We start from the raw sequence: 26129 nt of genomic DNA on the forward strand, positions 1-26129 counted from the left end.
ATGCTTGACTCTACATCACATTACTCTAATGTTTTTGCCAAACCGCTGACCATGAGAGCTGTTATAATGGCTCTGACTATAGCCCTTGTGGGTAAGTACAGTACTCTACAACAAGGTTAAATCATAGAATAAAAAAATCATGCTATAATAATTTGACAATTTATTGCAGAAATAATTGTAATCTTTCACTGATATTTTAGCAAGTCATCGTGTGAATCTTGGTAAGCAAAATGCAAAATCTCCTCTTTGAATGTTATTTATTTTCTTGTAAAAAAATATCTTGTGTTTTAATTTGTGTTACAACATTTTGTGCTTTTAGTCCCTGTGTTGGCAGGTTCTCAGACCTATGTGTACAAATATGAAGCTTTGATCTTCAGTGGTCTTCACCAAGAGGGTCTGGCCAGAGCCGGTATCAAGATCAATGCCAAAGTTTTCATTAGTGCTGTGTCTGAAAATACATATTTGTTTAAGGTATCCAAACAGACTAAGAGTCGATAAAAAGATTTCTTACTGACTATAAATTAGAAAAGCAGCACCTAATAGTTTAACCAAATTTTTTCCAGCTTTCACATGTTCAGCTATTTGAGTACAGTGGAATCTGGCCTACAGATGCTTTTTCTCCTACTAAGCTCACATCAGCACTGGCCACTCAGCTGCAGATTCCCATAAAGTTTGAGTACAATAATGGTGCAGTTGGAAGAATATTCGCTCCTTCAGAAGTTCCAACCACCATTGTCAACTTGCACAGGGGAGTATTGAACATCCTTCAGCTCACCCTCAAGAACAATGAGAACATCTATGAGATTGAAGAAGTGATTGCTGAATAAAATTCAATAATATGGATCTAGATTTTGGTGTGAGGTCTTAATGCCTTGTCTTGTTTCCAATAAGGCTGGAGTTCAAGGCATCTGCAAGACTCAATATCTGATCGGTGAAAATGAAAAGACAAACAATATTGTCGTCACCAAGTCCAGAGATCTTACACATTGCAATGAGAGGATAGTTAAGGATGTTGGCTTGATATACATGGAAAACTGCATTGACTGTCAAGAGGTCAGGCTAAGAACTTATTCTAAAGTGATGTAAACCTTTCAATTCAGATAATGGTGCTTTTCTAAACATTGGATTTGACACCAAATAGGAGGGAAGGAGCCTGTCTGGAGTTGCAACCTACAACTACATCATAAATCAGACTCCCGATGGTGTTCAAATCACTGAAGCAAGACTTCAAGAAATCCATCAGTTTCCAAATCTATATGAGATTGGTGATGCTACCCAGATGGAAATTAGGTTAATCTCTTTAACATTGGGTTGCATACTCTCATACTGAATTTATTCAACTTTTGTGCAAACGAATAGAAATGTTTATGTATATTTTTCATATTTTAGACAGATTCTGAGTTTTTTAGAAAGTATTGAAACTCCCGTAAATCCAATCAGTGCTGAATATTTAGCATGTGGATCTTTACAATATGAATTTAGCACAGAGACTCTCTGGAGTAACATTCAGCTCATGAGAATCAGTAATCCACAGGCTCAGGTGAGAATATATCATATAACACTTTACATTTACACATTTATTTATTCATTTCTTCAGATTTTATATGAATATGCTTATTGTGTCATAATTTATTAATTATAACATTTTCATTTTTATTATTATGCTGTATTATATTATTATTATTTATATTTGTATATTATTTGTTTTCATAAAGATTGTAGATGCTTTGAATCATCTTGCTACCACAAAACTGGAAGAAGTCCATTTAGATTTGCCTCTAAAATTTATTCGGCTTATCCAGTTTATGCGTTTTGGAAGTCTGGATGATATTGAAGGAATCTGGGCACAGTTCAAAACCAGACCAAATTTCAGGTACATTCCAGTTTAACGTGACCAGTCTAAAACAGTCATGTACTAAATTGCTTCTCATTTATGAATCTAGAAAATGGATCCTAGATGCCCTTCCTTCGGTTGGCTCCTTCGTTGCTTTGAAATTAATCAAGAAGACATTCTTAGCAGGTGATCTTTCCATCTTGGAGTTTACTCAGGTCCTTCTGCCCATGGTGCACATGGTCACTGCTGATTTGGACACTGTTAAGATGTACTCTGTGCGTACGCTTGTATCTAAACCTTAAAGATTAAACTACTTACTTAGCTTGTCAGATATCATCCAATATTCTGTAAACTTCTGTGTAGGGTCTGGTTCTGAGTCACAAGGTTCAACAAATACCAGGTGTGCGTGAAGTTGCGATGCTCGGCTATGGGACAATGATTGCTAGGTACTGTGCTGAAGCTCCTGTATGCCCAGTGGAGCTTTTGAAGGTAAAATATGTTGTTTACTAATTTAAACGATTTATTTGACTTATTATTGGAGTGTATATACTGTATATATACTGTGTATATACTCTCTTTCCCCAAGCCCATTCATGACATTGCTGCTGAGGTGACTGCTAAGGCTGATATTGCCGCAATCACACTGATTCTCAAGGTATTGGGCAATGCTGGTCAACCTGCTAGCATTAAACCCATTAGGAAGATTCTATCTACATCTGCTTTCCCCTTAAAAGTCCAAGTCAATGCTATTTTAGCTCTAAAGGTCATTGCCAAAAAAGAACACAAACAGGTAAGTCGTGCTATGCTGTATTAACTTGCTGAATGATCATGTCCACATCATGTGGGATGCTATGTGCATTTGTTTTTGTGTTTAAGGTCCAAGAGGTAGTTCTCCAGATCTTTTTAAACAAAGATCTCCACCCAGAGCTGCGCATGATCTCATGGATTGCTCTTTTTGAGACAAAGCCAAGCATCGGTCTGGTGGCTAATTTGGCACGTACTTTGCAAGAGGAGACTAATTTACAGGTGGCCGGCCTTGCATACTCTCATATCAAAGCTTTAGCGAAGAGTACTTCTCCTGACCTTGCTCCAATGTGAGTTTACACTAAACACATGCCTAAAATACAGCTCAATGGCAGTCATACGACTGCTATTGTAGTTAAATTCTATGTATGTTCATAAACAGCAAGACCCACTACTTTTCTCCAATATTAAATTATATTACATACCTGTACATCAAATTATAAAAATAGGTCTTGAGTAATGTGCTTTTCAAAGCCAATTATTATTCAGCATTGAGACAACTTTAAAATCTCAATATTTTTTATCAATCCACAATTTGTCCCTGTTCTTTTCAGTGCTGTGGCCTGCAATTTTGCTATCAAGATGTTTAGTCCAAAACTGGACACACTCAGCTACCAATACAGCAAGGCATTTCTCTTGGACGGTTATCAGAGTAAGCAAGTCCTAATGGTGTCACTTACTGGCTTTCTCTTAAATCTAACGCATTTGTTTCCTCGTTTAGATCCCCTAATGATTGGAGCTGCTGGGAGTGCCTTCATCATCAATGATGCCGCCACTATCCTGCCCAGAGCTGTTGTAGCCAAAGTCCGTGCTTACTTGGCTGGAGCTGCAGCTGATGTCATTGAGGTACGTAGCTACGAAAACAGCATCTTTATTCTATTTTGTTTACTAATTTCAGCATTAACTCACAATAGTGCTTACATTCAGGTTGGTGTCAGAACTGAAGGAGTTCAGGAGGCTCTTTTGAAATCTCAGTGTTTGAATGAAGACAGGCTGGTTAAGATTAAACAAGTGCTTAATGCAGTAAGTAAATATTTTACGCTCTAATTTGTTTTTGCCTTTTTAAAATTACATATTTTCTTGCATGTTTATTGTGGTACACTGCAGCTAAAGGAGTTCAAGGCCATGCCAAACAAGCAGCCCCTGGGCTCGATCTATATGAAATTCTTCGGACAAGAGATAGCTTTTCTAGATGTTGACAAAGCAGTTGTGGAACAGGCAACACAGGTATATATAATGGTCATGTGATTTCATATAAACTACAATCACTGGCTTATTTTAAAATATTTTCTAGTGTTAGGACAAAAAAAATGTCTCACCAGTAGTTCACTGTATGCTTTTTGCCAATTCTATAGACCACTTCGCAAGCTGTTAACACTGGAGCAGAAGTGTACTTTAATTTAAGTATTTATTTGTATCTTACACATTAAATCTTAAAGATATTCATCTAACATTTCAATTTGGTTATACATGTTCTGTGGGTTGTATTTAGTACAAAAGTTTGTGTAGCGTGAAAAAACTGAAACAGGAAGTTCTTCTGAACCAGCGTTGGATTAGAGTTGTATGCATTTTCTGAATGGGTCTATAGAATTGTTATGTTACATTTTTGGTTAAACTTTATGATTACTTTAATCTCAATTAAGATTAAATCTACAGTTTGCTTCTGGAGGTTATCTATCTGAGCTGGCTGTTGGAGCTCTCAAAGCCTTGCAGAACGGCATAGCCTTCCAATATGCCAAGCCCTTGCTGGTAGCGGAAGTGCGTCGCATCTTTCCATCAGCAGCCGGTGTGCCCTTGGAGCTCGGTTGGCTCACTGCTGCTGTTGTGGCTGTTAATCTGAAAGGTATACCAGTTTTAGTAGCACAGAATTAGATTTACTGTACAAATCGAAAACATAAATTTGCTGTTATGTCCAGTCAAGGCTATCATTTCACCGCCTGTAACTGAGAGCGTCAGTGTAGCCCATCTGATGAAGACAGACGTGAAGTTAACGGCTGAGGTTTCACCAAGCGCTGCCTTACAGACATTTGCTATAATGGGGATGAACACTGGCTTTATTCGGGCTACTTCAATGGCTAGAGGAACAATCCACACAATTTTGCCACTGAAAGTGGAGGCAAAGATTGACATCCCAAAGGCAAACTTTAAGATACAGGCCTTTCCTGCTGTGTTTCCGGTGCATGTTGCAACTGCACGGTAAAGAGCATTGTTTCCAAAACGTATCTTTATTTTTCACATAGTGTTATTGATGTTTAATGTTTCTTTTTTGTTGAACATTAGTTTTAATATGTCGGCGGCAGCTGGACACATTGACGAGGTTGATGCTGAAAGGAGTATACCAGTATCACCAGAGAGAGTGGTTGTGCAAGAAACTCGTGGCTCTCCGGGTTCAGCTGGAGATTTGGTAAGATAATGTTTATATGATGTGACTTAACTGTTAGAGAATGCAAGTAAAGGTCATGGTTTGTTTTTCTCCGGCCATGCAAACTGACAAATGAGTCTATTGTAAATAATACATCTGTAACGAAACATGTTCTCTTTATTCTAACAGTCTGTCTTATTTCCCCCTGTTGAAATAGACACCTGAAACAGATAGATCTGGTGTGCCACCTGTCATGGAATCTGAATTGAGGACAAGTGTTCCACTTCATAAAACTCTATGCGCTACGTTCCCTCATATTGGAATCAAAGCATGCATGGAGGTTATGTCCTGTAATGCTGCCTTTATTCAAAACACACCCATTTATAACATGATTGGACAGCATGGAGTACATATTACAATAGCTCGAGGCAAGTGTCCAAACTTAAACTAATGAAAACTGTGATGTATTTGGCTTCAGTGGTAACTTTTTTTTTGACAGCCAATGGTCCTGCTGTTGAGGGTCTAGAGTTGGAAGTCCAAGTGGGCCCAAGAGCAGCTAAGATGCTCCTTAAGGAGATCAATGCTAATACAGAAACCCCTAAAGTCAGAAGGAGCATACTGCATAAACTGAGGGAAATCCTGGAGAATGGACAAAGAAACACAAACTCTAGCTCACCCAGGTTTTTCAATTACAAAACATTGTTCTACCCTAAAAGCAGCAGCAGCAGTTCTAGCAGATCTACCAAATCTTATCTGTCCAAAGTGAGTCTTCTCATTATCACCAAGTCCATTTCAGATTATTTACGCAATACATAACAATTACGTTAAAGAAACACAGGGATTTCAAAGTCGAAATTGACCTTGTCCACTCATTTCACATACATATATTACTAGGACTTATACTGTATACAGTACTTCAGTTCATCAACATTGTAGAGAAAAAAATATAAGCTTGTACTTGTATCACAATAAAGAGATTAAATGTTTACCGAAGCTGTCCAATCGACAAAGCAGTGAAGTTTTATGATCACTTTAAAGGAATTGGTATGATTACTTCACATGATTAATAAATCGTCATTTCATTTTTATTTTGTATTTCTTTTAAAGTGGCACCTCTTTTTAATGCACCTCTTTAAAATGTTTCTTTATGTAACTGTAGGCAAGATTTCCAAGGGAATCTGTTCCTCCACTGTTTGCTTTCAATACACAAGTTGTACGAGTTGATCACAAGTTGCTGGGATACCAGCTTGCTGCTTATTTGGACAAACCCACATCAAGAGTGCAGATCATTGTGGCCTCCATCGCAGAGAAGGACAATTGGAAAATGATTGTTGATGGCGTTCTGCTGAGCAAGCACAAAGCTGCTGTAAGAAAATGTATAGGCTTTGTGTTTCAGCCACCTCTTTTCATTATAATGATAAATAGAAAACAAACTTTTATCTAGGCAAAGATTGCCTGGGGTGCACAGGGCCAACAATATTCAGCAACCGTCAAAGTAGAGACTGGTCACTCTGATTCAAGTCCTATGGTCCATCTTAAAGTGAAGTATGAAAAGATGCCCAGTCTTATCCTCACCTATGCCAAGAGGTTTGTTTTTTATTCAGATTTTTTTACATCTGATTAAAATGTGTTTACCATCAACCATTTTACTTAATTTTATTATACCAATATTCTCATGGCAAGGTTAGATCCTATTCCATTTCTTTCCTTTTCAAGGTTGTCCAAAAACATTCCTGCTGCGGCGCAAATGACTGGATTTTCCATTAGTAATGCAAAAAACTATAAAAAACAGTTAGAACTGATCATGTTATTCCAAACTGAAAAAAACCTAGACATCATAATCAAGATGCCAGCAGTAAGTAACAATCTATTGTAATAACTGATTAGATTTTTGACAGCATTTTAAAACCAATGGATTTACAGATGACCCTGTCAAAGTCAGGCTTGGTTCTACCTATCGCTTTGCCTTTTACAAGTGAGGCTATATATTCCAGTGAAGAACAAGATGTCACAGGCATCATTTGGACTCTTTATGTAGTAGCTAGTTCAGGTTAGTTAAGTGCAGTAAAACTCTCTTCTCTTAGTCTTGTGATTATTTAAGTGTACACTAAAGGTTCTACTCATGTTGTGATTTAGCAAAATGCAGTATGATAAGAAACACCTTGACCACATTTAACAACAAGAAGTACAAATACGAAGCTCCATATTCCTGTTACCAAGTCTTGGCTCAAGATTGTACTTCAGAGCATAAATTCATGGTCCTAATGAGAAAGGATAATGTTTCTGACCACGGACACCTGAACATTAAGGTGGCCAATATGTAAGTCCAGTTTACTTGGGTCCCTAATTCTATAAAGAACGACCTCATTGCAGAATGCTCAAAATCACAACTTTTCTTTTTTGTAACAGTGATGTTGAGCTGTTTTACCAAAAGAATGCAATAAAGTTTAAAATGAATGGAACTGAAGTACCCATCAGCCATCTTTCATACAAGCACTCAACAGGTTACATTTATCTCCACATAAATTTGGTATTTAAATATGTTGTATTTGCTTTACTGTTTTCTTTGTGTGTGCATTTAATAGGCCTTTTTTTGATGTAGGAAACATACAGATTGTAAAGAAAGGTCAAGGTATCTCACTCTATGCCCCTGAATATGGTCTTCAAGAGGTCTTTTATGCCACTGGCCAGTGGAAGGTAAGCCAGAATTGGACAGTCAATAAATATTTTTGTCACTTTGCTATGTGGCATACAGGGAGATAAAAAGGAAGTATCCCTGTTCTGTAGATTTTTATTGCAGATTGGATGAGGGGACAGACTTGCGGTCTTTGTGGACATGCGGATGGAGAAATTAGACAGGAGTACCGCACACCCAGTGGCTATTTAACCAAATGTCCACTGAGCTTTGCCCAGTCATGGGTACTCACTGCTGAAAGATGTCTTGCTACTAGCCGTAGGTGTTTGGATACTTACTACGTGACAACCATGCATAGTATTACAAAGGATGTTTTTATGTTGCCCTATTTCTCCTAGAAACTGTGAAGTACGAGAGGCAGATGATGGATGGACATAATTCCAAATGTTACTCTGTTGAACCTGTGTTGCGCTGTCTGCCCGGCTGTACACCAGTTAGAAGCAGCCATATCGCTCTTAGATTCAACTGCATGCCATCTAGTAAGACTTCCCTCAAAAATGTATTCTCAGTTTATTATTTAATTGTTTATCATTAGCAATCATTTTATGCTTTGGTTTTAGGCTCCATATTGATTCATCCTGAAATTCAAAGCAGCAAATATGAAAAGGAGGATCTAAAGGAAACCGAGGTTCATGTGGCCTGCCATTGCACTAAAGGCTGTGTCTAAACTGCAATATATGTCAGTTTCTGAATGCATATCAAAGGGTCTTTTTATAAGGCAATATAACGTGTAATAAAAGAAACATTATTTTACTCATGGTATAGTCCAGTTACAGATTATATGCCCGTCAACAAAAAAGTGTTAATCTGCATCTGAATAAAATTAATCTGCAAGCGGTTAGAAGCTTTATTAAAATGTTTTTAAAAAACATTTCTTTATTTGCATTAATATATACTTAAAAAATATGAAATTTGGCAGAATTAAGTGGTGACATTGCGAATTCCAACCAATGGCGTACTCCCCCTCCGTTTCAAAGCTCTACAGGGGTATTTAAAAAAACTAAGATGTCGTCATGTTTTTGCTTCTTTGCCGAAGTAGATAACTTATTTTTGAAACTTGCTCTGTAGAGCAGTCAGTCAGTTTAGGGACTGAAGAACCAACATGGTGAATTTCATGCAAGGCACCTGCGTTGTATGTAGATAGAAATAGCTCAAACTAAGATAATAAAACCAAAATGCTTCATTATGTGAGGTCTTTACACACCTTTGAAGACATAGTTATGTATATTAAAAATTTCTGTTAATATATCCTCCAAAAAATTACACACAGCTCCTTTAAGTCACAAATTCTGTATCTACAGTATCATAATAACATCATTGACCCAAATTTTCTGAAATACACTAAGCAGTTTTGACGTTAATATAACTGTTGGTTTATTAAATCAATGATTGCCACACCACTAATCTAAAATGTTGCCAATTGAGCTGAAGCACATTTTAACAAATTCATTACACAATTATTACTTATTAAAACACAAGGAAATTTTAACTACTATTAATTGATTGCTTTTTAATGCACCACTTAAAATGTTTATGCATTTAAATCATAATTTGGATGTTAATCAGATTTTTGCAATAAGGGCCATGACTTCTTGATTTGTTTACTTTCTTACAGGTCAAACTGACACTGCTCTTTTTAGAAAACGTCTTTTACTCATTGTTTAATTAAATATACAATATATCCATAGACCGTTACTTAGGTTCATAATTTTAGAAGAAAAAATTCAGACGGCCCTTAGAGGCTTTTTCATCTGAACTGTGCGTGTGTACGTGTGTATACATTGAAAGAAGAGTAAGTAATGCGTATATACAGCATTCTATCCATCAACAGTGCAGGTTTGTGAAATGTTTTATAAAAAAATATTTTAACTTTATGTACACAAAAAATTTATCTATAAACGATCAGATTTTTTCCTGAAACCAAATTAGCATGAAATAATATATTTAGTTGCATAGTAAACATATTTTCACTGTGGACATTGATCTAAGGATGACATAATAAAAGGACAGGATAACCTAACCTCTAATTGATATCTACTGTATTTGACAATCAGCTGACCAAAATGCAGTCACATCGCATAAACAGAAATGTTAATCATTTGCTTTAGAATTAATATTTGGACTGCAAAAACACTATAAAAGTCAAATATTACTTCAGTTCTTCACAAACCACCAGCCATGAGAGCTGTAGTGCTTGCCTTGACTCTAGCCCTTGTGGGTAAGTAACATTTTCGAAAACTAATGATTTATTTCAAGTTTTGTTTGTTTTATTTGCTTCTTTTTTTGCTTCTTATAGCCAGTCAGCAAATCAACCTCGGTGAGTATTTGAAAGAAACAAATAGCTACAGTACTTAAGTACAAAATTATTCTAAATCTTTTTTATCTTAATAAACAATAACTTTTATATCAAGATGTTTGTTAAAAACATGTATTTTCAGTTCCTGAGTTTGCCCTTGACAAGACCTATGTGTACAAGTATGAGGCTCTGCTCTTGGGTGGTCTCCCTCAAGAAGGTCTGGCCAGAGCAGGAATTAAAGTAACCAGCAAAGTTCACCTGACAGCAGTCACAGAACATACCTTCCTCATTAAGGTAAACTCGGCAAAGAACAACATTTTAGAGGTTTTTGTCATGACAAAACAATGTGCTACAAAAGCAATCACATTACCATAATTTAAGTGAAAATGTTTCCATTCAGCTTGTGGATCCTCTGCTCTTTGAGTACGGCGGCATCTGGCCCAAGGATCCTTTTGTTCCTGCCACTAAACTCACTGCAGCACTGACCGCTCAGCTTCAGATTCCCATCAAGTTTGAGTATACTAATGGTGTGGTTGGGAAGGTTTTTGCCCCAGCAGGAGTTTCTCCTACTGTCATGAACTTGCACAGAGGAATCCTTAACATCCTTCAGCTCAACCTGAAGAAGACCCAGAACGTCTATGAACTGCAAGAGGTGAGGAATTAACCAAAGTGCATTTTTTTACCCATTGTAAGATGTGCAAACTCATCATTTCGCTTCTCATCTAAGGCTGGAGCTCAGGGAGTCTGCAGGACACAATATGTCATCAATGAGGATATAAAGTCCAACCAATTTATTGTCACCAAGTCTAAGGACCTCAGCCACTGTCAGGAAAGAATCATGAAGGACATTGGATTGGCATATGCAAAGAAATGTGATGAATGCACACGGGTAATGCAAAAGACTAGAAAGAACTAAACTATTTGATATATTAATGAAATGTGTTAATGTTAGTGTGTTGTAAATTGGGACTTTTCTCTTTTACTAGAGGATCAAGAGTCTGGTTGAAACTGCAACTTACAACTACATTATGAAACCAGGTGCCACCGGTACAATCATTGCTGAAGTAACAGTTGAAGAAGTTCATCAGTTCTCACCTTTTAATGAGATCAATGGTGCTGTCAAGATGGAAGCAAAGTATAATTGATTCTTAATAAGATTTTTTTTAAATAATAATATTGTAATTAATATTTAATATTTTTCAATGTCCTATGACATTATTTAAGCTTAAAGAGACTCCATTCTTCTGTTTCAGACAAACTTTGCTTTTTGTTGAGATTGAGAAGACCCCTGTTGTTCCCATCAAAGCTGATTACCTGCCCCGTGGATCCCTGCAGTATGAGTTTGCATCTGATGTCCTCCAAACACCTCTTCACTTCATAAAGATCACTGATGCACCAGCCCAGGTATATTAATGTTTTACTTTTAATACCATTTGAAAACCAATATTGAACTGTCATAACATACTGTAACACCTTATTATTTTTCTTATTCTTTCTAGATCGCAGAGGTCCTAAAGCACTTGGTAACAAACAACATGGCCATAGTCCATGATGACGCTCCTCTGAAGTTCGTTCAGCTCATCCAGCTCCTCCGTGCTGCTTCTTTGGAGAATATTGAAGCTATCTGGGCTCAATTCAAGGACAAACCAGTTTACAGGTTCAGTTTTGGAATAATATGTTATCAGCAATACAGATAAAGACATTTTATACGTTTGTATTACTAAAACAAGTGTTCTGTTAGACGCTGGGTTTTGGATGCTCTCCCTACTGTCGGCACACCTGTCATTCTGAAATTAATTAAGGAGAAGTTTCTGGCTGGTGAATTTACCATTCCTGAATTCATTCAGGCTCTTGTGATTGGTCTGCAAATGGTCACTGCTGATTTGGAAACCATCCAGTTGACTGCTGTGGGCATATTTTATTATTTTCTAAATGTGGATTTGCAAATATTAGCAGATTACAGATTATTGTTGTTATAATAAAATATTTTTGAACAGAGTTTGGCAATGCAAGAGAAAATCACCACAATCCCAGCAGTACGTGAAGTGGTCATGCTTGGATATGGTTCTATGATCGCCAAGTACTGTGTTTCAGTTCCCAGCTGTTCGTCCGAACTCCTCAGGGTACACACCTCAATCCATTCCTAAATTTCCGATGAAGATCAGCTATTTATTATTTTAAAATTAAATGTGAATCAAACTTTTCAGCCCATCAATGACATTGCGGCAGATGCCATTGCTAAGAATGACATTCCTGAAATCTCATTGGTTCTAAAAGTTCTTGGTAATGCTGGTCACCCTGCTAGTCTTAAAACTGTCATGAAGCTCCTGCCAGGACTTAAAACATCAGCAGCTCCACTGCCCATTAGAGTCCAGGTTGATGCCATCTTGGCCCTTAGGAACATTGCCAAGAAAGAGCCCAAACTGGTAAGCATTAGACAATGTGTATATTTAATGGTGACTCAATTTTGTACAGTTGTTAACCTACATTGTTTCTCGCCTCAGGTTCAGCCAGTGGCCTTGCAGCTCTTATTGGACAGAGCTCTCCACCCAGAAGTGCGCATGGTTGCTTTTATTGTGTTGTTTGAGACAAAGCCCTCAGTGGCTCTTGTTTCCAGTCTTGCTGGTGCTTTGAGGATTGAGCCTAACTTGCAGGTGGCAAGCTTTGCCTACTCCCACATTAAGTCCTTGACCAGAATCACTGCTCCTGATATGGAAGCTGTGTATGTATAACAACCAATGTTTTATATCTTATACCCTTATAATTTAACATGAACAAAAATAAGTTGAGGAAGTTTATTTATACATTTTCAGTGCTGGTGCAGCCAATGTTGCCATCAAACTCTTGAGCCCCAAGCTGGACAGACTTAGCTTCCGTTTCAGCAGAGCCCTAACACTGGACATCTATCATAGTAAGTCACAACCACTTTAAATCATTATATTCAGTGATAAGCAGGCGCATCTATTAAAATCTTTATATCGACTATTCTTTCAATTTGTTTCTCTGTAAATGTGAAGCTCCTTTAATGATTGGAGCTGCTGGTAGTGCCTACATGATCAATGATGCCGCCACCATCCTGCCCAGAGCTGTTGTAGCTAAAGCACGTGCTTACCTGGCTGGAGCTGCTGCTGATGTCATTGAGGTGACCTCCAAAAACGTTTTATCTTGAAATTGGATTTTTGGAACGTTTTGACAATATTTTTTTAATCGGTTTTACACAGATCGGTGTGAGAACTGAGGGAATTCAGGAGGCTCTTCTAAAATCGCCAGCTGCAGATCAAAGTGTTGACCGTATCACAAAAATAAAACGCACTCTGAGAGCGGTTCGTTATATCTATTAAACAGTTTGATTTTAAATTAAAAGATTACATATACAAAACATGACATTTTGATTCCTTTGACTCCTAGCTTATAAACTGGAAGGCCCTTCCAACCAATGAGCCTTTGGCCTCAGCCTACATCAAATTGTTTGGACAAGAAGTGGCTTTTGCCAGAATTGACAGGACCATTGTTGAACAAGCAATACTGGTATTGTGGTCTTTGTTCATGTTTCCTCTGTCAGTTTTTAGACCTGCCCAAAAACATGACAATTGGATATAGTATTTGCAAAATGTATCATAAATACTTTCTACTAGCTTGCCACTGGACCCAGACCACGTGAACTGTTAAGGGAAGCCCTTAAAGCATTACAGGAAGGAATTGCCGTACAGTATGCCAAACCTATTCTAGTCACTGAAGTGCGCCGTATCGTGCCAACCGCAGCTGGTGTGCCCATGGAGCTCAGTATGTACGTTGCTGCTGTTGCTGCTGCAGCTGTCAATGGTGAGTTTTTTTATTGGTAATTTTCATGTTTTTAAGGATATTTTACATAAATGTTGTTCTGTTCATTCTTTTAGTTAAGGCCACCATTACACCACCGCTTCCTGAGCACCTGGAGACTTTCACTCTTGAACAGCTGAAGAAGACCAATGTTCAATTGCAAGCAGAAGCCAAACCAAGGTGCACACTAATAGCTACATATGTGAAATATAATTTTTTAAATAGATTTACAAACTGATGCCCCCTTTAACTTTTCTTACAGTATTGCTCTGCATAAGTTTGCTGTGATGGGAGTAAACACAGCCTTTTTCCAAGCTGCTGTAATGGCGAGAATGAAGACCCATATTATTCTCCCTGGTAAAATAGCTGCTAGAGTTGACATTCTCAAGGGCAACTACAAGGTGGAGGCCCTGCCTGTTGAGTCTCCTGAACATCTTGCCAACGTGAGGTGAGAAAGTTGAATTAAGATGGAAATTTGAAACGTAAAGAAACTTTCAATTTTGTCCAAAACTGTTTGTGAACTTAAGGTGTCTCCTTTTTTTGGACAGATTTGAGACTCTTGCTGTGATCAGAAACATTGAAGATCCCACTGCTGAGAGGATGGTTCCTTTGGTACCCGAGTTGTCTGTGCAAAACTACCAGGCACCTCTTGTAAGTCAAATTTAGGGGCAGATAACACAAGACCGTTTTCGAGTGAAAGCGCAAAGAAATTTATGCGATTTGGCTGTCCGTCTACACGGAAATGTCGTTTTAGGGGACTGATAACACAAACTTTTCAAAACGGGTTTCAAAGTGCAAGTTTTTGAAACTACAGAGTTCTCATTTCCATGTAAACCCAGAAGTATGCAAGAATGAGAAAAAGACATCGTGGGCATGCCAGGGCTGGTCTGGTAATCTGGCATACCGGGCAAATGCCCGGTGGGCCGACGCACTTGGGGGCCAATATAATATTATATGGCTCCCGTCTAATTGCGAAATGGCGGACATAGATTTTGTTGAGAGGATAGCTGCGCATTATGTGCTATAGAAGGCTGAAGAACAACGTAGACTCGTTCGGCGCCGTGTCTGGGTCCGTCAGATCCTTTAGAGGCGCAGTCCTTCATTGTTGTTTCAGATATCTGCCTCCATTCTCTATGTCATAATCACTAGAGCAAGCTCCTGGTAGGTAAACGCGGCGCGAAGTTTCACCAAAGTTCAGATTTTTCAACTCGAATCACTCGAACTATGGGAAGCCAAACAATCCAAAAGTGGGAAGAGACAGCGGGATAATAGCGCTCGCGCCTTGCTGACATGTCATCTACGTGATTCAATGGACCGAGTTGCACAGCCGAGCCGTCAGCGCAAACCGTACACTCAAATGTACAATAAAGAAACCCATCATTCCTTAAAAACATTTACATTGGTTCTCTTGCTGAACTCTATCAGTTTTTCCCTACAGAAGACAAAGGAAATCAGGATGAAATGCATAATCTTTTTTTATTATTTTCTTTAATAGTGAACAAGTAAACGGTAGTGTTGTGCATCGATACTTTGAAGAACTGCACATATGTACAGACTCTATACTATAGAGTCTACGGAAAGATCTGTAAAAGCATAAACTTCAATGACTTCCAATATCGTAGTCTTGAGGAGCACACCAACCTCCTGGTAATCATATCGGACAGTTCACATGTTCAGATAATTTAATTTATTATTGTACGTTTTGCCCCTAGCCATTTTACCTCAACTATTTACGTTAATAATAGCAGAGGTTTATGGGTAAAATGTAAATGACTGGCGCCAAATTAACTTGTATATGTTTTAATTGGTCAGCGCAGCGGATTGGTTGGCACAGCGCTGCCCAGTGGTTGGCGCCAGGAAATTGAATCGCGCAGATGACATGTCAGTGTGGCGCGAGCTCTGTAATACCCCGCTGTCTCATCCCACTTTTGGATTGTTTGGCTTGCCTTACTAACGCTCCATTCGAGTGATTCACACCGCAAGTAGGTGTAGGTCTATCACCAGGGAGTCAGTCAAGAGAGAGTGAGTACACTGGCCACTTGCACTGGTACACTGGTCCATGGCACATAGTTCTCAGCTTTGTAGGTTTCTTTGGGAATGGAACAGTAGATATGCATATCTACAGGGACCACAAAGATGGTGTACTGGTTGGTTGTGTTCGACTGATTGTGGTGGGCGGGTCTGATCAAAAATGCCAGGGCCCTTTTTTTGTCCAGCCCTGGCGCATGCGTATTAGGTGTGGGGGTGTGGTATGCGCCTGTACACCCAAACACAACTAAGAAGAAGAAACAAGTACAACAATTGCAGATTACATGGGTTTTTTTTATGCTGCATAATAGTTTGTTAACGCTTCTCCAGCAAATGTAGATTTCTTACACAGTGCTATAACCACCAGCGGAGACTAATTATTTATCTACAGCTAAATCTTTACACTCATTCACGGCAATAAAGGGTTTTTAAATGGCGCTTTTGGATCAGACCGGGAGGACAAGTAGATGGTGGGACGCCTTTGTTGATGGCGTTGTTGACGAGCGTCAAGGAAAGGAAAACTTTCGAATGTCCAAACTTTTCGGCATCTTCTTTGTTTGTTTGTATATGTGCGAACACCTCTCTTCCCTATGCATGAGGAGAAATGCAGCGCTCTGTATTGTATGGTCTCTTTTGCGACAGAAGTCCGCCTTCCAATAAACTGTCAATCAATCGTCAGGGACTCTTTACAAAGTGACGTCGCCAACTACTGGTGTGGCATGCGTATTACAGCATTTTAGTCATTTTTGCGGATCTGTGTAAACGTGGATTGTTTTTAATAACTTTGTCGTGTGCACGTGAAACTTTTCAAAAGCACAAAAGAAAATCTTTTCAGTTTTTCATCGTGTAAACGTGGCCTTAAACTGCTGATGGACAAAGATATGCTGAGCACCTCTTTTGCGTTTATTTATTTTAACTTTCATCCATATTTCTTTTCAGTCATCTGAGATCACCGAGTATGATATGTCAGCTGAGGTTCCTCTGAGAGCTACTGCTCCACTGCACAAGACCCTCTGTCTTGTTGTCCCATACATTGAAATCAAGGGATGTGTTGAGGTGCACTCACACAATGCTGCTTTTATCAAGAATGCACCTCTGTTCTATATAATTGGACAGCACTCACTTCTTGCTACAGTGGCCAGAGGTATTGTTAGAGACACAATCATGTTTAAGCAAACTGTCTATTCAATGAAAAAATCATGGTTTGTTATTTTACCTCCAGGTGATGGTCCTGCAGTTGAAAGACTGGAGCTTGAGGTTCAAGTTGGCCCTAGAGCTGCTGAGATACTCCTTAAGCAAATAAACCTTGTTGATGAGGAAAGTCCAGAGGGAAAGAGCATCCTGCTGAAACTGAGGGAAATCCTCGAGGCTGAAGCCAAAAATGCTCCTGTTTCTTCTAAAAGCAGCAGCAGCAGCAGCAGCCGCATCATCAGTTCCAGCAGTTCAAGTTCCTCCCTGTCCAGCTCTCGTGTTACTGAGGTACAGTAAGAACATGTATTGTCACTTGTAGGTAAGCTAGCAAACGCATCATAATGTATATTCAACCTATTTCTTATGGGTTTCTAGACTGCCAATCTCAGAGACTCCTTCAAGAAATTCCACAAAGATCAGGTAATATCTAAGAAATAATTTATGTTCCTAGTTGTATTCCTGTAATAGCAGACACTTTCAATTATTGCTCTTTTGTTGTGTCTGCTAAACTTTGCTTACAGCACCTTATACCCCGAGTCTCCAAAGAGGTAAGCAGTGGTAGCAGTGCATCTAGCTTTGAGGCTGTCCGGAAACAGGTGAATCATATGCATTACTTGTCGATAACAACTGAAACATACAATTTCACACAGAAAATAAATGTATTAATTGCTTGCATCCCTGTATGTTTCTAGGTTAAATACCTTGGAAATGCCATTCGACCTGTTTTTGCTGTTATTGCCCGTGCAGTAAGAGTTGACCACAAACTTCTGGGCTACCAACTTGCTGCTTTCTTTGACAAGCCAACAGCAAGAGTTCAGCTTGTTGTTTCTTCAATTGCTGAAAATGACAACATGAAGATTTGTGCTGATGGTGTGCTGCTAAGCAAACACAAAGTCACTGTGAGACCAAAACCTATGCGACTCACATTCCACAAAAATCACCATTCTGTTGTTTAAACTATGCTGGTCAGAATAACTTTATTATTATCACAGGCCAAGGTTGCTTGGGGTACAGAGTGTCAACAATATGCAGTCATTGCCAAAGCTGAAGCTGGTGTTCTTGGAGAATTCCCAGCTGCCCGTCTGGAGGTGGAATGGGAGAGACTTCCAATAATAGTCACCACCTATGCCAAAAAGTAAAGTTAATCAACAACAAACTCTTGGGGTTACGTAAAAATTTTATTTATTCTTGTTCTCTGTATCATTTCACTTCTCAAGGATGTCTAAGCACATTCCTATGGCAGCTCTGAAGGCGGGATTCCATCTTGAAAGAGTCACAAACTGTGACAAGGAGATTGAACTGACTGTGGCCCTCCCAAATAAGAGGTCCCTCAATGTCATTGCTAGGGCTCCAGAGGTCAGGATTTAAACTTTTGGCCCAATTACTTACTTACACAAAAAAAGTTTGCAAGGAAAACTCGACTAAATCATTTTTTTCTTCCTACTACTCCAGATGATACTGTCAAGATTGGCCATTCCTCTCCCGATCACTGTTCCCATCAATCCAGATGGAACCCTTTCCATTCACATTGATCAGGACATTCTTTTCAGAGCCCAGAATTATGTGTATGGATACACTTCTGGTAAAAACATATTAGATTATGATAATACAATTAAATACATTCATGTACTAAAAATAATTATATTCTTTTTTGTTATTTATCATTACTTTTATACAGACTTGATTATGAATATTAATGTTTCTAGCTCAGTGCAGCATGGACCACGACACAGTGACCACATTCAACAACAGAACGTACAAGAATGAAATGCCTATTTCCTGCTACCAAGTCTTGGTCCAGGATTGCACACCAGAGCTGAAATTTATGGTTCTGTTGAAGAAGGATGAAGAGTCTGAAAAAAACCATCTGAACATCAAGCTTGCAGATATGTAAGTTCACTTTGTTGTGAATAGGCATCTATTGAGGGTATTGGATGTTATTTTATCACCACTACATTGAGTTAAACAACTGTTTTTTTGTGATGTTTAGTGACGTTGACCTGTATTCTTTGGGCGACAATGCCAAGGTTAAGGTTAATGGAATGGAGGTTCCAGTCAGCAGCCTTCCCTACCAGCATCCCTCAGGTAGGTTTCTGGCATCTTCAGGGTCTCTATTACATAGGGTGACCATACGTGCTATTTTTTCCGGACACGTCCTGGCCAGGATTTTTAAGCTGCGCCTCAATTTGAAGGCTGCATCCTCCGGAGGTCACATTTGTCGACCACATATGTCAATGAGGTTGTCTCATTTTAGTTAAAACATTATAAATTAAACATTTTATTTTCTTAACACGCAATCATTGTAGTTTTATTCTTACATTGAAATGTGATGGTTGCTTTCCTGAAACAATAAACCGCAACGACGTATGCGACAAATCCAGGCTCGGGAGGATGCAGCAAGTAATCTTGGCCAGGACGTGTCTGGGAAAAATGGCACATACGGTTGCCCTAAATGAAAAACTATTATGCTTACTTAAATGAAAGGGGATATCTTTGGTTTTTAAAATGTTGTTTATTTAGCCTCCATCCAGATCAGGCAACAGGCTGATGGTTTGTCAGTTTATGCTCCACGCCAGGGGCTTCAGGAAGTCCACTTTGCCAATGATGCATGGAAGGTGATTGAAAGTTATTAAAACCAATTAGCCAATGTGTCCAAAAAGGATAGATTTTTAAAGATTGAACAATTTAAAATGTTTTTGTTTAAAGATCGAAGTTGTAGATTGGATGAAGGGTCAGACCTGTGGTCTCTGTGGAAAAGCTGATGGGGAGATCAAACAGGAGTACAGCACACCCAGTGGATACATGACCAAGAGCTCAGTCAGTTTTTCCCACTCATGGGTGATTCCTGCTCAGAGCTGCCGTGATTCTAGTAGTAAGACTGGCCATTTTTAATCACAGATATGTTCACAAAACTCTTTCTTTTAATAAATTGTCTCTATGCTCCACTAGAATGCCACATGAAGCTTGAATCTGTGAAGTTGGAGAAGCAGGTGGTTTTGGATGGACAGCAATCTAAGTGCTATTCAGTTGAACCAGTACTGCGCTGCCTGCCAGGTTGTGCACCCATCAGAACCATCCCTGTCACTGTTGGATACCACTGCCTGCCCACTGGTAAGTAATACTGTAATTTAAAGGGTGAGACGACTGTGGGCTATATGCATTGTTGATAACCATTTCAGATAGAAGTGTTAAATTTTTTTATAATTTGTTACAGACTCCAGTCACAACATGTCCAATGGAATCTATGAGAAGACTGTAGACTTGAGAGAGATAACAAATGCCCATGTGGCCTGTCGCTGCACTGAGCAGTGTTCTTAAAGACACCTCTTGGCTCAGCAGACCTAATGAAAACATTTCTGAATCTGCTGTCATTTAAAGCCTTAATGCAAATAAATCAAAACAAGTTTTCTCAAAGTTTGTGGGCTGAGTTTTTTTTTGCCGTTGATCAAAGTAACTGGAAAACTATACTTTATTCTACTTTTTGGTACTTTACAGTTTACAATATAACTACAAAGGGAAAAATTATTAAATTAATTTGAAAAACCATAGGCTACATATGCGTATTTGTCACAGTCCCGTTTTGTCCCCATGTCGGTTTTGTCCACCTAGGACTATACCTCACACGATTCTTCATGCTTCATCACCTGTTCGTCTGCAATCACCCTAACCTGCCAGCGATCACCCTATCACCAGGACTCCATTTATACTTACCCTGTTGTCTTGTACTTTGTCTTGAATGTAAGTGTATTGGGTATTCTCCGGTGTTATAATTCTGTTGTTTTCATTCTTGGATTAATAAAGTTGCTTGTTTTGGATCTCCTCGTCTCTGGTCCTTGGCGTTCCATTACAGTATTGTAGTAAGCATATTCTGCTTATAGTTCTGCTTATAGATGTGTGATCTATAAATCGCAAATGATCTTAAAATTGAGCGCAGCTGATCTGTTTCAGATCTCCGCCTTGTAAACGCCCCTAATTAGTATCGCTTTCCACCTGTCTCATTACCCACACCTGCCCATTGTTATCTCCTTTGTTAGTCTCCCTATTTAATTTCCTCATGTCTATTGTCTTCAAGATCCCTTGTTCGATGGTTCAAGAGCAGATGTGCATTTGGTTTATGTACCTTTGTTTGTTTGTTTGTTGCCTCGTCTCGTCTTGCCATGCCCGTTGCCAATCAAATCCTGTTTGTATGACATTGTGTGGTGTCAGTAGTTAGTTTGTTTTTACCCCCCCATGTGGGAAGTGTTTGTTTTCAGTTTTGTATTTTAGTTTTGTCAGTGTTTTCCCCCAGCGTGGGTGTTTGTTTTGCCTCTTTGTGTTTAACCCCTTCATCCTCGATGCCTGCACTTGGGCTCTTCCTCCACCACATTCATGACAGCAAACTTGATGTTTATAATGTGTGATTCTGTTTGGCCCAAGGACCAAAAAAAGACAAGGCTGTTATCTTGATTCTGGTTGTACCAAGGACCAAACGCTGTTTAACTGTTATCCTGATTCTGGTTGGCCGAATCCAGGTGCTTGACTAAAGACGATTCAGATGCTCGAGAGTAGACAAGAATACATTTCAGACATATTATGACTTTAAAAATAGAATGATCGTTTGAAATCGATACAGTATATAATCCACCTATGAGCTTCCCAGTGGGCACCTTGATATTGAAAAGACTTCAAATTTTAAATCAGAATGATATCAAAACCTGAACATCAGCTTGACATCAAACAATGATGCCAAAACCTTAACGTCCACTTGATATCCACACACTGATGTCTTTTTGACCTCCAACATGATGACACAAAAGCAATAAACCAAGAAAATAATTTCATCAATCTTAAAATAATAAACTGGATCCCATGAAGGGAATGCAGTGCATAAAGCAAAGTTGAAATAGTTAGAATTCTTCTTATGTACAGAAGATTATTTAATATATGATATGTCTATATGGATACATGGATGGATTTAGATAGATGGATGATTCTATTCAGAATCTGAGCACAGATAAATTGATATTCAATTATTTTGGCATCCCATAGACCATCCCGTTGGGAGCAGACCAGAGATTGTTCTTCATGTTTTTATATCAGCCTCTGACTAGGCTGGTTTTGACTGCTATAAGGCACCTGCATAAATAGGGAATAACTTGTACCACTTGATTTAAGACATTATAAATCAATACGATTTTCAGCAACCATCACTCTAACATATAAACCCACAAAATAATTGTTTTATGATCAGTTCCCCTATATGTCCACAACAGAAAAGGATTCCAGATATATTGTCATGGCACTTTCCTCATACACAAACAATAACAATATGGACACTTCCCACAAACAAGTGGTCATGTCTTACATCCATGCAAAATTGTATCGCACATATGCTATAAATGTATCTCTTGACCTATTTCTAGACTGTTTTTTTTTTTGTCGAAGCAGGTTGCAATGAGCAAGGCGGGATGAGAGCCGTGAGAGAACAGCCGAGGCCGTTTACGTGAGTGATAATGATCCCTCACGGCTCTCGTCCCACCGTGCTCTTTACACAAGTCATTGCACAAAGTCATATTTCATTGAAATGCATGTTCTTCTAAGTGTTATTATACATTAAGTTTTACATTTCATGGAATGTGAACACATTTACCCACCTGAAAAAATAACAGAATAAGAGCTGGTTCACTGTTTGTTTTAGGATTCTCTGGGTGACTTGACCATAGACTTGACCTTGTCAGAAGCACCCCGTCACTACTAACATAGCGCCAACTGCAGGTGTGGTGTTAAACAGCAGAGAAAGCTCTCATTGAATGGTCATTACTGTAGATCTGTTGTAATGCAAAATATAAAAACCGAATAATTTAAAAATCTGTTTGTTCCTCAGACATGAAGTGTCAAAGACTTTTTCACATCAATGTTTGATGTCAAGTTTACATCTTTTAAACAACAATTGCCCACTGGAACACATTTTTAAAGTATATGTGGAAAATGAGTACTGTTTGAGACCCCATTTAAGAAGAAAATGCTATTTAAACTTAATTGGGCTGACAAATAATTCCTATTTTGCCATAAATATCAATCAAACACACAAATCTCTAATGTCAATGTGATGTACATATGACATTATTTTGACATTTTAACTGTGACAAATGATTTGACGTAAACTGAATCTCAAACATATTGGTGTGCATATACATTAAACCCATTTTAGAGTGGTTATGAACTTCATATTTTCACCAAATTTACACTGAAAGAAATTGTCCAAAGTGACCTTAAAATTATGCTTTACAGCATGTCTTGGCAAACATTTGACGTAAAATTTATAAAATGGTTCCCGCTGGGTTCTCATCTAATAGACTGTGCTCACATAAAAAAACACAGGCGCTGTATCTCATTTCTATGATGTTCAACGCAATCTACGAAGAAAAGCACAAATTAGTGCTTTTTGGGGCCGTTAAATTAAAGCCACAAATACCAGTCCAATGGAGAGCGCAAACCTAAGTAAATCACATTGCGTGATTTATTTTATTACTTTCTTCCCATAAAGTTTACTTATGAACAGGAAACTCCTACAAATGCATATGTAACAAGATCACTCTCAAAAATAGCATGTCCAAATGTTTTCAGCGATAATTTTCACTGGGTGTTTTTAGTAAATACAGACAGTAGTTTATATGCCAAAAGCAGCATTTGCACCGTCGCAAGCTGTTAGTTAATCTGGTGCAAAATGTATTACTGTGTCACAACAAATAATGTAACCGATAATGTCAAGTAACACTTTGTAAAAGTAACAAAATGACTTTTTAAAAACATGCTTTTTATGATGTTATCATGTTTTTATGTGTTTTATTGTGTTAGTTAGCTGTATTTTAGTTATTATGGCTCAAATCAAAACAAACCAACTGGAGTTTGATTGATTTTAATTGGAATGCACAATAAAAAAAACATGCTTTTTGAAAATGAGTTTTCTCATTTTTGAAACAAACTCTTCACATAGTTTAAAGTGCATAATTGTCCATTTGAATCATAGTAATACTGCTAAATGAGTAAAAATGAACTGTGCAAAAATGTTTAATACTGTTATTGCAAATTACCTGCAAAGTTCTTCCACTGTTATTTAATCGGTTAATCATTACAATAAATGAACTAATATGGACTTATGGATATTTTGTTGACATAATTAGGAGCCAGGGTAACCTAACCCAAAACTGACAGCTCTATGTCATCAAGCCAATTTAACACAATGATTATTTGTACAATGTAAATGGGACAGGGCATATCAGTTTAACACTGTCCAGTCTATCAAATAGAATAAGTGTTAGGCCCTGGGACTGGGATATACATTACTAACGCATAAATTACTGTTGTTACCTACAACCCGAATTCCGGAAAAGTTGGGACATTTTTTGAATTTGAATAAAATGAAAACTGAAGGAATTTCAAATCATATGAGCCAACATTTTATTCACAATAGAACATAGATAACATAGCAAATGTTTAAACTGAGAAATTGTATCCACCATAAATTAGCTCATTTAAAATGTTATGCCTGCTACAGGTGCACAACAAATGGTTAAAAAAGCAAGCAGTTTTGAAAAGATTCAGCTGGGAGAACATCTAGGTATTAATCAAGTTAATTTATATCAGTTCTGTAACATGGTTAGCTTTAAAAGGGATGTCTTGGAGAAGCAGAGACTCTCAGGAGTAAAGAGGGGCAGAGGCTTTCCAATCTGTGATAGACTGCGTAAAATTATTGTAGAATTCTTTAAAAACAATGTTCCTCAACGTCAAATTGCAAAGACTTTGCAAATCTCATCATCTACAGTGCATAACATAATCAAAAGATTCAGAGAAACTGGCAAAATCTCTGTGCGTAAGGGACAAGGCCGGAGACCTTTATTGGATTCCCGAGGCCCTTAGACGACACTGCATCACTCATCGGCATGATTGTGTCAATGACATTACTAAATGGGCCCAGGAATACTTCCAGAAACCACTGTCAGTAAACACAATCCGCCGTGCCATCAGCAAATGCCAACTAAAGCTCTATCATGCAAAAAGGAAGGCATATGTAAACATGGTCCAAAAGCTCTGTCGTGTCCTGTGGTCCAAGACTCATTTAAAATTGACTATTTCAAAGTGGAATAGTGTTCTATAGTCCAAATTAGACATTGGAAATCACGGACGCTGTGTCCTCCGGGCTAAAGAGTAGGGAGACCTTCCAGCGTGTTATCAGTGTTCAGTTCAATAGCCAGCTGTGACGGTATGGGGGTGCATAAGTGCATACGGTATGGGCAGCTTGCATGTTTTGGAAGGTTCTGTGATTGCTGAAAGGTAAATAAAGGTTTTAGAGGAACATATGCTTGCCTCCAAACGGCGTCTATTTCAGGGAAGGCCTTGTATACTTCAGCAGGACAATGCAAAACCACATACTGCAGCTATTACAACACCAGATCTTTCACCTATAGAGAACATTTGGCACATCATGAAGCAAAAATACGTCAAAAACGACCACAAACTCTTCAAACCTATATAAGGCAAGAATGGGACCAAATTCCAATTCCAAAACTTCAGCAACTCAATGCCCATACGGCTTCAAACTATTTTGAAAAGGAGATGCTACACCATGGTAAACATGTCCCCGCACCAACTTTTTTGAGACCTGTAGCAGGTTTTAAATGAGCTAATTTAGTGAATAAAAGTGTAAAATTTGCTATGTTATCTATGTTGTATTGTGAATAACATCTTGGCTCATTGATTTGAAATTCTTTAAGTTTTCATTTTATTCTACTAAAAAATTAAGTCCCAACTTTTCCGGAATTCGGGTTGTAGTTCGCAAAAGCAGTCGCAAATAAACAGTAAATAAATACTCACAAATTAGCATTTTAGCTTTTTCAAAGTTTAAAATAGATTTTTTTATTGATACTTTAACTTACTAATTAGGTGAGAATCACTCAGATTGATCAGCCACAACATTAAAGCTACTAAAAAGGGAAGTGAATAACATTTATTACAGTGTACATTATGATTACAATGGTACCTGTTGAGGACTGGGATTCACGAGGCAGCAAGTCATTTCTAATTGACTTTCTTAAAATATCTGCCTGACTTTTAATTTCTG

At 38.2% G+C, this 26129-nt stretch overlaps 2 protein-coding genes across 5 annotated transcripts; both read left to right on the plus strand.

Moving 5' to 3' along the window:
• The first annotated feature begins 15 nt into the window (after positions 1–15).
• On the plus strand, positions 16–8558 carry vtg8 (vitellogenin 8). Of its 4 annotated transcripts, none has more exons than XR_013787487.1 (31): positions 16–91; positions 201–221; positions 320–471; positions 564–812; positions 892–1053; positions 1142–1290; positions 1390–1540; positions 1716–1873; positions 1944–2109; positions 2198–2323; positions 2421–2624; positions 2711–2928; positions 3193–3290; positions 3360–3484; positions 3566–3661; positions 3746–3865; positions 4295–4481; positions 4555–4834; positions 4919–5042; positions 5218–5428; positions 5500–5762; positions 6160–6366; positions 6445–6587; positions 6717–6855; positions 6924–7050; positions 7137–7320; positions 7410–7504; positions 7603–7697; positions 7788–7919; positions 8034–8174; positions 8256–8534. XR_013787487.1 is itself a non-coding variant. In XM_079471698.1 (31 exons), the coding sequence occupies exons 1-31, from the start codon at positions 52–54 to the stop codon at positions 8360–8362; spliced, it is 4704 nt and encodes a 1567-aa protein (XP_079327824.1). In that variant the 5' UTR covers positions 16–51; the 3' UTR covers positions 8363–8558. The 4 variants fall into 4 exon arrangements, 2 of the variants coding, with proteins under 2 accessions (XP_079327824.1, XP_079327825.1); XR_013787488.1 differs by having other exon boundaries at positions 7586–7697; positions 7788–7953; positions 8256–8451; XM_079471698.1 differs by having other exon boundaries at positions 7788–7953; positions 8256–8558.
• A 1307-nt stretch (positions 8559–9865) lies between these two features.
• Positions 9866–20436, plus strand: LOC306902833 (vitellogenin-like). Its single transcript, XM_079471697.1, has 34 exons — positions 9866–9913; positions 9992–10012; positions 10134–10285; positions 10392–10643; positions 10719–10880; positions 10978–11126; positions 11245–11395; positions 11491–11648; positions 11733–11898; positions 11989–12114; positions 12199–12417; positions 12496–12713; positions 12805–12902; positions 13009–13133; positions 13213–13314; positions 13400–13519; positions 13627–13813; positions 13888–13990; positions 14073–14258; positions 14359–14461; positions 16778–16982; positions 17061–17317; positions 17405–17449; positions 17551–17625; positions 17722–17928; positions 18022–18164; positions 18247–18385; positions 18482–18611; positions 18736–18919; positions 19020–19114; positions 19550–19644; positions 19736–19901; positions 19979–20140; positions 20244–20436. The coding sequence occupies exons 1-34, from the start codon at positions 9874–9876 to the stop codon at positions 20345–20347; spliced, it is 4845 nt and encodes a 1614-aa protein (XP_079327823.1). The 5' UTR covers positions 9866–9873; the 3' UTR covers positions 20348–20436.
• Positions 20437–26129: the final 5693 nt, after the last annotated feature.

This window comes from Barbatula barbatula (genome assembly GCF_947034865.1).
Source record: "Barbatula barbatula genome assembly, chromosome: 13".
NCBI classification, from domain to species: Eukaryota; Metazoa; Chordata; class Actinopteri; order Cypriniformes; family Nemacheilidae; genus Barbatula; species Barbatula barbatula.